Here is a 13,574-nt window from a genome sequence, read left to right as displayed (position 1 = left end):
CTCTAAAAACTGTATAAAATGTCATTTTAAGGCATGGTTATGAAATATGTAAATATGAGGACTTTTACAAGAGACGTTGTCTTTACTCCATACCCCAAGTCTACAAATATGTGGTCTAAACAGTAGTAAAGACAGCTTGGTTGTTAATCTTTTAGTAGTTTAGTAGTTTGTAGTAGTTTGATTATGAGTTTACAATTGGCTCATTCATCCCCCTCCTCTCCCCTGTAACTATTCCCCAGGTCGTTGCTGCAAATGAGAACGTGTTCTCAGTCAACTTACCTGGTAAAATAACGGTAAAATAAAAAAATAAAAAAATGAGCTCGAGTGGCGCAGCGGTCTAAGGCACTACATCTCAGTGCAAGAGGCGTCACTACAGCCCCTGGTTCATATCCAGGCTGTATCACATCCGGCCGTGATTGGCCCATAGGGCAGCGCACAATTGGCCCAGCCTCGTCTGGGTTTGGCCGTCATTGTAAATAAGAACGTGTTCTTAACTGACTTGCCTAGTTAAATAAAGGCAGAGGATTCTGACCTCTGAACCCCCTTGACCTCAGGAGAGATGAGAACATTAACAATAGAAGATGGGTTGTTTGGCCCCCCCCCCCCCCTTGGGTTCCTGTAACACCTCAGCAATTCATCCCCCTCAGGGAGAAGACCACCCCTGGCACATCTAGCACCTGACACACACACAAAGAGCAGCAAGTCAGATCACTCACACACCAGATACAGAGTCCCCTGTGTATTTATTTGGACAGTGAAGCTTACAATTTAGCTCGAAACTCCAGCATTTTGGATTTGAGATCAAATGTTTCATATGAGACAACAGTGCATAATGTCACCTGTTTTTTGAGGGTATTTCCATACATATGTTTTACCATTTAGAAATGAAAGCACTTTATGTATCTAGTCCCCCCATTTGAAGGTGTCAAGTTTTGGGAGAAATTCCCTTGTGTATTAAAGTAGTCAAAAGTGTAGTATTTGGTCCCATATTCCTAGGACACAATGCCCAAATCATTGTGACTAGAAACTTGTCGGATGCATTTGCAGTTTGTTTGGTTGTGTTTCAGATTATGTTGTGCCCTATAGAAATCAATGGTAAATAATGTGTCAATTTGGAGTCACTTTTATTGTAAATAAGAAAAGAATATGTTTCTGAACAGTTCTACATGAATGTGGATGCTACCATGATTATGGATAATCCTCAATCAATAGTGAATAATGATGAGTGAGAAAGTCAGAGGCATAAATATCATAACCCCCAAAAAATGCTAACTTCCCTTGTTATTGGTAATGGTGGAAGGTTAGCATGTCTTAGGGTATGATCTTTGTGCCTCTGTAAATTTCACACTATTGAGATAGGAAACCTATTGAAATCATATAAATACCGATAATAGAACAGACGTGACCATTTACGTTGACAGTGGGTGGACCGGCGGCCATCTTTGCAGTAGTAATTAGATGTTAAAATTGCAATTCAATAAAAATGTAAATGGTGTAGCATTCTAAATGGCAGTGGTCTGAAGGGATAGATCCATTCTATGATTATATTTCTATGATTGAAATGCCATCCACCCTGTATTCACGAGCATGTTGTATCTCAACCAATTCAGGGCACAGCACAAAAACCTCAGATGATGTAAAATAGGGTCTAAGCTGCAACATATGCGTATATGAAAACAAATTTAGTTTACAAGTTCAGGTAATTGACGTTAAAAAGGTGCTATACATAGGATTTTTTTTTAATTGTTATTTCAGAAAATGTCCATAATATACTGCATCTGCAGTAATAGCGGAATGACTTTCACAGTATTACTTACATGCCAGTGTTGTGAATGGCTGTGATATCTGCCTATTGATTTCTCCCGCCTGAGCGGCATCTGTTGTCAAAATGGGATTTTTTTTTTTGACTTTGTAGCTGTGTTATCAATGCATTATGTGCCAGTCTAGAATTCAGCCAATGTCAAATTGATGATCTAAGGAAAGAGAACAATGAGCTGAAAGGTACTGTCGACTCTATTCATGGCAAGGTGGAGGTGGAGCCAAGGGAAAACAAACAGCTTAAAGAAACCTTGCTTGATGTACAGTGTCGATCAACGTGGAACAATCTAATATTTTCAGGGATACCGGAGAATGACAACAGCAGAGGCTGTGAGAACACTGTCCGAGACTTTATGTCAACTCAACTGAAACTGCCCACTGATGTTTTGTGTAATGTCACTTTCTCCAGAGTCCATAGAATGGGTAAGGCCTCTGGGAATGGGCTCCGGGCTATTATTGCATGTTTTGACAAATGTAAGCAAAAGGAAATGACAACGAGCAGGGGCAGAGAACTCAGAAACACTGATTTTGGAATGAATGATAACTCCCCCCCCGAGATCAATGAAAGGATCTTTTTTTTTATCCCATCATGAAGGAAAAGCGTTGCATGAATCAACAAGTCTCCATGGTGATGGATACACTTTACATCAACTATATCGGGACACAGAGTAACTACCTGGATATTTAAATGTAATGTTCAAATCTGAGTGTGTGTTGTAGTGTATCATGACAACTTAAACTATAATGAATACATGCTCTATTGAGCTCCACTTGATAAGGAAAGGGCTGCATATAGCTCAGGTGAATGTATGTAGCCTTCCTAACAAAATACATCAGATTTTTAACTTGGTCAACATAATCATATTTTGGCTTTGACCGAAACGCATTTAGATGCATCTGTAAATGATGGGCAAATTAACATTCAAGGATATAGTCTACTGAGAAGGGACAGGAATGGTGGGGGTGTAGCACTGTACATTCAGAATCATATACCTTTTAAGAGGAGGGATGACCGTAATGTATGTCAAATAGAATGGGCAAATGGGCTCATGTACATCTGCCTCACCAGGCAGCCATATTGGTAGGATGTGTGTATAGACCTCCTAGCTCTAAGGTGTCCTATCTGAATGACTTATGCACTGGGTTTGACCAGGCCACAGAGATGTATTTATCTTGGGTGATTTTAATATAATTTGGAAGGATCATAATAATTTGAATAGAACAAAATTGATGAGATTTGTTTCAAAACCACAGTTCTCGGCATATGGTTAATGATACTACTAGATCATCAACTAAGATGGGTCATCGTTCAGACACATGCATTGATCTGATCTTCTGTAATATACCATTGCAATGCTTAAATGCCAGATCAATGCCAGTGGGCTGGACAGACCATAATATTGTGACCATAACCATAAACACCAAGGTTCCAAAGAAACCCCCAAGGATTGTGGTCAATAGACATTTTAAAACATTTAATCATGAGCTATTTCTAAATGATTTGGCTGCTGTACCCTGGGAGCTGATTTATCTAGAGGATGATTTAAATCATGCTACAGAATGCTTTATTGATTTGCTCACTGAGGTAATGGACCATCATGCCCCCAGTAAGAACAGTAACAGTAAGTACAGTTGGGGCACGTCCATCTTCATGGATTGATGATGAACTGGGTGAAGCTTTTTCGTCAAAGAAATTCGGAAAAAGTCTTAGCAGCCAAATCTGAACAGAATTATAGAGCATTATGTAATTATGCAGTTAAATTGAATCGTAAGAAAAAAAACATTATTTTACAACAATGCTATTATTTATTTATTTTAAAGTATGGAATACAGTTAAGGGCTTACTTGGTACATCCATCTCATCATGCCCATTTAGTGTGGAGGTTGGCAGGAGAACAATAACAAAACCAGCTGATATTACCAATCATTTTGCAGATTTATTTATTTTTTTTACAAAGAAAATTGATTTGAGCAATAATGTAAACACACATTCTTCCAAACAAGTTATTGTCCAATGGATTGATGATCATATTATGAGCAACAAGACCTGCTCTTTTAGTCTACAAATGGTGTCAGTAGGTGTTAAATCTATTTTAGTCATTACTCGATGGTAAATCTACAGGTTGATCTTATGGATATTTTTTTACTTCGCTATGCTGTCCCCAGAAATAGATATTTAATTGCTCACTGGAAAAGGGGCTGTTGCAAATGTATGGAAGCATGCCCACCCGTGTCCTATTCCGAAAGACGGCAAAGAACCCATTACTCCTGCCAATAGTCAACCAATTAGTGTACTCCCGTCACTCAGTAAGATATTGGAGGGTATTGTGAGTAGACAAATGGGAGTACATGGAAAATAATGATCTGATTACAGCCAATCAGCATGCTTATCGCAAAAACCATTCCACTACATTGGTTGACATGACTGACGAGTGGCTCAATGCTATGGATAATGGCAGGTTTGTGGGGGTACTATTTTGGGATTTTAGTACAGCATTTGATTAATTTTGCCAAAATGAATGCATTATGGTTTTAAGTAGGTAACATTGATTTGGGTACAGTCATATCTAACTGACAGGAAACAGTCCACCTATATCAATGGTTCATTTTCTTCCCCTCATGTGTTAAACTGTGGAATACTGCAGAGCAGCTGCATTGGGCCACTTCTTTATTTAATATATACCAATGACCTTCCTTATGCCTTAGCTGAAACTCAAGCTACTATATTTGCAGATGATACTACAATTTATCCAGCAAGACAATTGGTTCAACAGGTACACAGCAAGCTTTACAAGGAGATTGAGAATATCAGGGAGTGGGTTTGCCGGAACAAACTTGTTTTAAACACCAAAAAAAACAAAGTTGTTCTGGTCTGTTCCACTAGGAAAAGGCCAACACAGCATGGGATACAATTAAGTATGGGGGGGGGGGGGGGGGGGGGGGGAGTACAAATTGAGGAAGTGGCAGAAACCAAACTACTGGGAGTGCAGCTAGACAACTGATTATTATGGTCGTCTCAAATAACTAATCTATGTAAAATATATATATATATATATATATATATTTATTTATTTTTAAATCAGCATGCGTGATCAGAAGGATAGCTAACTACTTACCAGGAAAGATTCTTAAGCAAATAACACAATCATTAACTGAGAGAGGTTAACTACTGTTCTGTAGTCTGAGGAAATGCATCAGCAAGTGAAATTAGGAGGCTACAGACTGTACAGAACAAAGCAGCAAGGATTGTTTTAAGGTAGTCATGGACAATGCTCTTGGTTGGTCGTCAAGAAACAAGATAATTGAAAAAAAACATGCTTATTTTATTTAATAATATACACCACTTAAAAACAGCCAAACTCTATTCAGTTGGTAAATACTAGGAATAGATTGTCCACCATCTATGTGTTATCCAGACAGAAAAGAGAAAAAGAACATTTCGATTTAGAGCAATAAAGAAATGGAATAATTGAACTGAGCAAACCAGAAAACTTTCAATATATACATTTAAACAATACTTTAAAACCATTTAAATATAATACATAGGAAAGTTGTGCTGGACTATGTTAGATGAAGAATCCAAATATATTTTTAGACTAGTATTTATCTGGTCAATATGTTAGTGTATTATGTCTGTTTGTAACAGTGTGTTATGTGAAAATGTGTTCATATTATAAATTGTATTTTAATGTTTAAGGACTCTTGGAAAATTAGTCCAAATGAAGACTCAAAGAGATCCAAATCAAAATCTCGTGGAAATCAGGTTGAGTGGCCAATGTAGAAATACCTCTCATTTCCTGGTTGCTAAAATTCTACATTGTTTTCTTACAAACTGAAATTGAGCGAACAAACAATGTAGAGAATCATTGTACCATCTAAATCACTGCAAAATTATTTTCAATAACATAAAAACAGCATTTTAACAGCCATTTGAAGCTGGTGGATCAAAACCATGAGTAAAGGGCTCAAGCGCAAGTCTAAGCCATATTATAGGAAATGGGATGTGGGAGGGGCGAGATTGGTTCTGAATGCAACCAAGTGCTATTGCAATTCATCAAGCTTCCACATTGGGGCGCAATTCAGGGAAATTCTAGGTGTAGCACCTTCAAAGGATTCCAAAATGTCTGAATTTATTTTTTTTAAATAAAAATTATCCAAGAAATTACAAAATAGTTTGACACCCCTGTTTGTAAGATTTAAATTATATCAAACTAAACCGTTTATCTTTTTCATTGATGAAGAAATTGATATCTCATGGTATGGTATGCAAAATGTGTCAACTTTGATCTCGTGAATGTTTTGGCATTCAGGTCCAAAAAGTCACTTTCTGACCACTTCTTCTATGGGCAAACATGTATGGAAAGTTGTTTAAATCAAAATGGATGCTGTCAAAGTGATGGAATTCAATTGGATTTACCCTTTCAAAATCCACATTCTAGCCCGGCTTCTCTCCTCATTACAAACTCTTCACTTGAGCTCAGCAGTTTAGAGCGTGAGCTTGTACTTATTGTTCACACCTTCGACACAAGCTATTGTGTGTGTCATTTCCCCACAAACACACATCCTGCCTGCCAAGATGACACGCTGATCACCAAGGTAACACCACAGATAGGTCGTTGAGAACAGGCACTAACAGCCTGAGTTAATAGCCAAACAGCTTGACTTCCATATTTAAGCACATTCTCTAAATGGCTGAAATAAAATGGGAAATCTCATTTTAAGTCAGTCTCCTTACAAAGGGACTAATTGATGACATAAGCCACATAAATTATCCTATGTGGGGAAAGTGAGGCTGTATGTTGCTTAGAGGACAGCAGCCTCAGCTCAATGTATAGCCTACTGTACTGAGCTGTCAGGGCCAGACACCATCACGCTAAGGTCTTACCGCTCACACATACCAAAAATAGACATACAGTGCACATGTAGGCAAAGTACAAAAACATATTCCATAGACACACACGTTACATTGGGTAACAGCTAGCTATGTTGTCGACATACCGACTAAGCAGGACGGGCCTCGACAGGCCCTGCATTTCTGAGAGGAGAGAGACGTGGATAAGGAGACGAACATGATATAAAATGAAACTCCAGCAACGTGACAAAGATGGGTTTGTTCTCCACTCTCCCAAAGGAACCCTGCTGTAAGAAGTACAGCAGCCATGGTGCAGAGTTTAACCGTTCTAATTGCATTAGGCTAACCAAAACATACAATGTCATGGTGTCAAACGTATAGTACACATAGAAGTAGAGATGGGAGTTGGCTGTAGCTTTTGTCATTATTGTTGTTAGTTTGCCATTGCTCATTAAGAACAGAGGAAGTCTAACAGGCAGGGACCTCGAAGCACATCCTCGTCTCGGCACCTTCTGAGGTGAAATATAACCTCAGCCAAGTTGTGAATTACCATGGAAATCACGCATGCATCTTATCAAAGAGTGACTGGAATCCAACTGACCTCATTTTCTCTGAAAAAGACAAGTGACATGAATGAGCAGAAATCCATGGTCTGATGGCTTGGTCCCAAGTCCCATACCATTCATCTGGAAGTGTTTTCCCTATATTCATTTAGCAGTGGCGCACTGCCTAGACTAGCTTTTAAGATCAGAGTGATCTTCCTCAGATTCTCATCAGATCGTCCGAGAAACCTCCAAGGTAACTAGCTTGTAATCCTGTAAGTGTAGACAGCCATATTCATAGACGTATGTAATAATAGTTAGCTAAAATACAGTAACATTACACTAGCTAAATAATTATTTGGGTTAATATAGAATTGGTTGGTGATGTCATTGAGATCCCTAAACAAAAAAAACGTTTTTCTCCACAAAATTATATTCACAGTGCAGTTATCACAAAACTACCATTTTTAACCAGTAGAAACCCACATTTGGCGGAGCTTGTTTTCTTTTGCCCTGTGTTTGATTTGTGAGCTCAGCTTAAAAACTTGGTGGGCAGGCTTTTGTTAAACCATGAAACAAATTACAACCCTAGACCAATGAATAAGCAATTTGCCTTCATCAAAACAATGTTTTTTGTTGTATATTTCAGTCTGGAAACTGCCTAGGTTTAGGGGGAGTTATAAGTGTAATCTATTCTAAATGGCACACTATAGCGGTTCGCAAAAAAGCTTTAAATAGACGAGACAAATGTATTATTTACGCATATACCCCTACTTTAAATCAACCAGTCCATTTTGAATTTGTGATAAAGCTGTTGTGATTTGTCAAGAAATGTATCCCAACAGTTAGTTTTTAAAGGCAGTCATTTCTGTAGGCCTAATGGGAGGTGTGCAGAGCGTGCGTGTGTGTGTGCGTGTGTGTAGAGGGAGTGGTCGGATAAAATTGAGTGAGTGACATGTAATGGAGGGAAAAGAACTGTGATCACTTGGCTAGGTTTATTTTTTGTTGTGAGTCGCTAATGCACATAACAAATAAAACATAGACAAGCATTAATTCAAGTTGATTCTTCGGGACTAAATTTCACTTGCCCGAAGCCACCTGCGCACCTTCATTGCCCCCATGTAATTTTTGTGATATAAAATAAAACATTTTAAATCATAATTTTAACAAAATGTATATAAAACAGTTTTAACGCTAATCATTTTTTCCCCATTTGCCACTTTCCTAATTGAGACGAAGAGATCAAATTCAACTTCACTCGATTTTCAGATGAGTTTCAAAGGAAGAGAACACCCCCCCAAAAAATATGCATTTTGAAGTATAATGTCCTTTAAAAAAAAGTCACCTTCTTACAGTCATTCAAGAACTTGGTAGCCCACTTTCACTCAAAGACAGGCCTCATGAAACCTGTTCTCAAAATGACTAACTTACGACAGTTTATTTCATAACTGTTTCCTGCTCAGCCCTCTCAGCAACAGAACTGATTGACTCAAATCAACATTGAAGGTAAAAGTCTGCAGCTGGTTAACTGACAGACCACAGAGTGTATTGGAATTCATGGTCTATTCACCTTATTCAACCATTTGCTCCTGCAAGTGAATGTTATCTTTGTGAAACACAAAGGGCATGCTGATGCTGTCTGTCTGAGTGCCAGACTGAATTGTGCCACTAGAATTTAGATTGTCATTGCTCTAGCACCTGGTCTTTAGAGGGACGAGGAAGCTGCACACTCTCTCCATTGTCCCTAATGAACCACTCATCCATTTCAAGTCCCTCGCCTAGGGTACTTCCCTCAATACATGTGCATCATAGAACTATATACAGGTAAATGCCTAAATAAAATAAATACCAGCATAAAGTGTCTTAATATGATGAGCCACCAGAACAGCTTCAATGCACCTTGGCATAGATTCTGCAAGTGTCTGGAACTCTATTGCAGGGATGTGACACCATTCTTTTACAAGAAATTTGATAATGTTGTGTTTTGTTGATGGTGGTGGAAAATGCTCTCTCAGGCACCACTCCAGAATCTCCCATAAGTGTTCAATTGGATTGAGATCTGCTTATTGAGAGAAATACACACTTTAAAATCCCTCTTTCAAAGTTACTGAGATCTCTTCTTCTGGTCATGGCAAAATAATGGGAAACTGGGCATTTTTATACATGACCCTAAGCATGATGGGATGTTAATTGCTTAATTAACTTAAGGAACCACATCTGTGTGGAAGCACCTTCTTTCAACTTTGTATCTCTCATTTATTCAAGCATTTCCTTTATTTTGGCACTAACCTGTAGATACTGCCCCTCTCTAGAATAACTGCCCCTCCTTACTTTCAGGCTATGCTCAAACCCTACTCCTCAACCAGAGTACTCCGTTCTGCCACCTCAGGTCTCTTGGCCCTCCCACCCCTACGGGAGGGCAGCTCCCACTCAGCCCAGTTCAAGCTCTTCTCTGTCCTGGTACACCAATGGTGGAACCAGGTTCCCCCTGAAGCTAGGACAGCAGAGTCCTTGCCCATCTTCCAAAAACTTCTAAAACTTCAAACAGTATCTTAGATAATCCTCCTCACATCGACTTTTCTACATTATATAATAATAGTGAAGACATCAAAACTATAAAATCACACATATGGAATGATGTAGTAACCCAAAAAGTGTTAAACAAATCAAAATATATTTTATATTTGAGGTTCTTCAAAGTAGCCACCCTTTGCCTTGATGACTGCTTTGCAAACTCTTGACTCTCTCAACCAACTTCACCTGGAATGTTTTTCCAACAGCCTTGAAGGAGTTCCCACATATGCGGAGCAGTTATTGGTTGCTTTTCCTTCACTCTGCAGTCCAAATCATCCCAAACCATCTTAATTGGGTTGAGGTTGGGTGATTGTGGAGGCTAGGTCATCTGATGCAGCACTCCATCACTCTCCTTCTTGGTCAAATAGCCCTTAGACAGCCTGGAGGTGTGTTGGGTCATTGTCCTGTTATAAAACAAATGGTAGTCGCACGAAGCGCAAACCAGATGAGATGGCTTATCGCCGCAGAATGCTGTGGTAGCCATGTTGGTTAAGTGTGCCTTGAATTCTAAATAAATCACTGACAGTGTCACCAGCAATGCACCCCCACACCATCACACCTCCTCCATGCTTCACAGTGGGAACCACACATGCGGAGATCATCCATTCACCTGTGTAACCTTTATTTAACTAGGCAAGTCAGTTAAGAACAAATTCTTATTTAAAATGAAGGCCTACTGGGGAACAATGTGTTAACTGCTTTGTTCAGGGGCAGAATGACAGATTTTTACCTTGTCAGCTCGTGGATTTGATCCAGCAACCTTTCGGTTACTGTCTCAACGCTCTAACCACAAGGCTACCTGCCGCCCCTTACAAGGACACGGCAGTTAGAACCAAAAATCGCAAATTTGGACTCATCAGACCAAAGGACAGATTTCCACTGGTCTAATGTCCATTGTTAGTGTTTCTTGGCCCAAGCAAGTCTCTTCTTATTATTTAGTAGTGGTTCCTTTGCAGCAATTTGACCACGAAGGCCTGATTCACGCAGTCTCCTCTGAACAGTTGAAGTTGAGATGTGTCTGTTACTTGAATTATGTGAAGCATTTATTTGGGATGCAATCTGGGGGCTGGTAACTAATGAACGTATCCTCTGCAGCAGAGGCAACTCTGGGTCTTCCTTTCCTGGGGCGGTCCTCATGAGAGGCACTTGAAGAAAATGTTCAAAGCTCTTCAAATTTTCCAGATTGACTGACCTTCATGTCTTAAAGTAATGATGGACTGTTGTTTCTCTTTGCTTATCTGAGCTGTTCTTGCCATAATATGGACTTGGTATTTTACCAAATAGTGCCATCTTCTATATTCCACCCCTACCTTGTCACAATACAACTGATTGGCTCAAACACATTAAGGAAATAAACTCCACAAAGCAATTTTAACAAGGCACACCTGTTAATTTAAATGCATTCCAGGTGACTACCTCATGAATCTGGTTGAGAGAATGCCAAGAGAGTGCAAAGCTGTCATCAAGGAAAAGTTTCATTTCATAGTTTTGTGAAAAAATTAAAACGGGTGGTGAAATTGCACTTGCAATTCACCCACCTTCTAGCTCTGACTATGGACAGCTACATTATTGAAGAAAAATGTACTTTCTATGACTGATATGTGGTTGTCCCACCTAGTTATCATAAGATGAATGTACTAACTGTAAGTCGCTCTGGATAAGAGCGTCTGCTAAATGACTAAAATGTAAAATGATTCAAATGTTCAGTTGATCTTTTCCTTGCTCTCATTTAGTCATGTGTGAACTGCCATGTCAAACATTCCTTGTGACTGACAAAACCAGAGCAAAGTATAATAAAGCCCAACAACCTGAGTAAATATTGACAAACTCCTTCAAGGATGTAATGTGGTTTTACTTGCTACTGTGGAATCTGGTGCAAAGGTTAACACACTTTCCAACAATCTTTACTCAAACTTCACAGCCACAATCTCGTTCACTTATAATGCACTGTCATACAGTGCAGGCCATAGGCTAGTTATAGAGATGGTGCAACACCAGTCATCCTCTCATGATTGTCTTATCAGTGCCATTGCCATAAAACGTTGTCTCCACAAATAGCACCTTCCAGTGCTGTGTAAACCCCAACTGATGTGACCAAGCAAATAAATATGTTACCTGAAGAGGAGTCTTCATGGTCGGAGCTCAAGTAGCCTTCACTGCGTCTGTCTGGAGTACTGCACCCGGAACCACCGGTAAGGGATGCAATGAAGGGCGCAGGTATGCAGGAAGGAGACTGCCTCCCATCATCACTGGAGTCGAAATCTCTGCTCTGGCGGAATGGACACAGGGTGTCCAGGTTCGGATTCGACCTCTGGCTGTCTCTGGTGGTCGTTTTGGGGTTCACCAGGTTGCTCTTGACGAAATTCTCATTGAGCTCAGCATCCTCGTATTCATGATCACTAGCCTCCCTGCTGTTGCTATCAGTACCGGAATTCTGTTTCCCCATTATGCGGCCGACGCAGTTTCCATCAGCTTGAGAGAGCCCTGATGAGATCGTATTCCCTTGTTTCTGGAAGCTTGGCTTTCGTGGGGGCGCGGGGGGGATAAGTTTACCTGTCCTACTACTGATCCTGGTCGGCGGCTCTGGTTTGCTGCCTGGCGTCTGTAGTTTCATGCTTGCACTACCAGGCACTTTCAGACTTTCGCCGTCTACTTTTTTATTATCCCATTTCCTTAATGTTTCTGTCTTTGATAATACAGGTTCAACATTCAAGTTTTCGTCTTTAGTGTTTTCCCACCTTTCCATGGCATAACCTTTCTTCTGTCTAGCGATGGTGGTCTGTAGGTATATCACCTTGAATTTCTCCTCCGATAGCGCCTGCTGCAGCGTTTTGAGATTCTCTTTACGTGTTTCTAGCTCTGTCTCAACATCTTCCAACGAGGTTAAATTCATTTTAGGTGCTTCCACGTCAGGAAATTCCTTTTTCCAATGTTTTTCGAATTCCTCTTGCTCCCACATCTTGTCTCATGCGAAGATCGGCGATTCAGTGTAATTGCCCCTTGAGGAAATTGTTCCCTTTACAAACAGTATTGATTCTGTCGCATATGGAACCTTTTATCTGCTCAAATTCCCACAAACTCATGCCACACTTACCACTTCGTTGTAAATTAACACACACACTTGTTAAATCTCCAACGCAATCGCTTGATCAGTTTGGTATATCCAAATCAAAACTTTAGAGTTCCGGTATATAGGTGGTGACGTAGAACCAATTAAATGCGACAGTCGTATGGCGCGTTCAAATCAACTGGGAACTGGAAATTGGGAAATCTCCGAACGCCGACTTCAGTGCGTTCATGTCAACTGGGAACACGGAAAGAAACGAGTTCCGTGTGCGATAAATCATTTTGAACGGTCATCCAACTCGGGAACTCGGACCTCGGAGTTGACATGTTTTGAAAGCACCAAAAGTGATGATGGAGCATAGGCGGAAATCCCAGGGGGGACGGGGGGGACACGACCCCCCCATCTTGGGAAAAATATGATTTGTCCCCCCCAATATATCACTGTAAACATAACTATGTAATTTCAATAATATTAATAATACGCAATGAAAGCACTTGTGCTGATTATAGACACTTAATAGCGCATTTAAATTTCAAAAGATTGCGACCCCCCCGCCCTTTGCCGCACAATGGTTTGATCCACTGCCAGTTCTTTAGCTGGCAAGGTAATAAAGGGTTCGTATCTACTGTCCGAAAGGGACATGTACGTAACTGACGTGAGGTTAATCCAGTCAATCCATAGCAGGTCCATAGCAATGTTATTTATTTATTTTTATGTTGGC

At 40.0% G+C, this 13,574-nt stretch overlaps 1 protein-coding gene across 2 annotated transcripts in view; it reads right to left on the bottom strand.

Moving 5' to 3' along the window:
* The window catches only part of LOC129817750 (active breakpoint cluster region-related protein-like), a 218,147-nt gene extending 205,176 nt beyond the window's left edge, over positions 1-12,971 (bottom strand). For both annotated transcript variants that reach the window (XM_055873278.1, XM_055873287.1), the window contains exon 1: positions 11,902-12,971. In XM_055873278.1, coding sequence (XP_055729253.1) covers positions 11,902-12,745 — 844 coding nt within the window. In that variant the 5' untranslated portion in view covers positions 12,746-12,971. The remainder of the gene's footprint in view (positions 1-11,901) is intronic.
* Positions 12,972-13,574: the final 603 nt, after the last annotated feature.

This window comes from Salvelinus fontinalis, chromosome 2 (genome assembly GCF_029448725.1).
Source record: "Salvelinus fontinalis isolate EN_2023a chromosome 2, ASM2944872v1, whole genome shotgun sequence".
Classification (NCBI taxonomy): domain Eukaryota; kingdom Metazoa; phylum Chordata; class Actinopteri; order Salmoniformes; family Salmonidae; genus Salvelinus; species Salvelinus fontinalis.
Note: the sequence above shows the minus strand (reverse complement) of the source record. Positions and strands in the feature narration are given on the sequence as shown.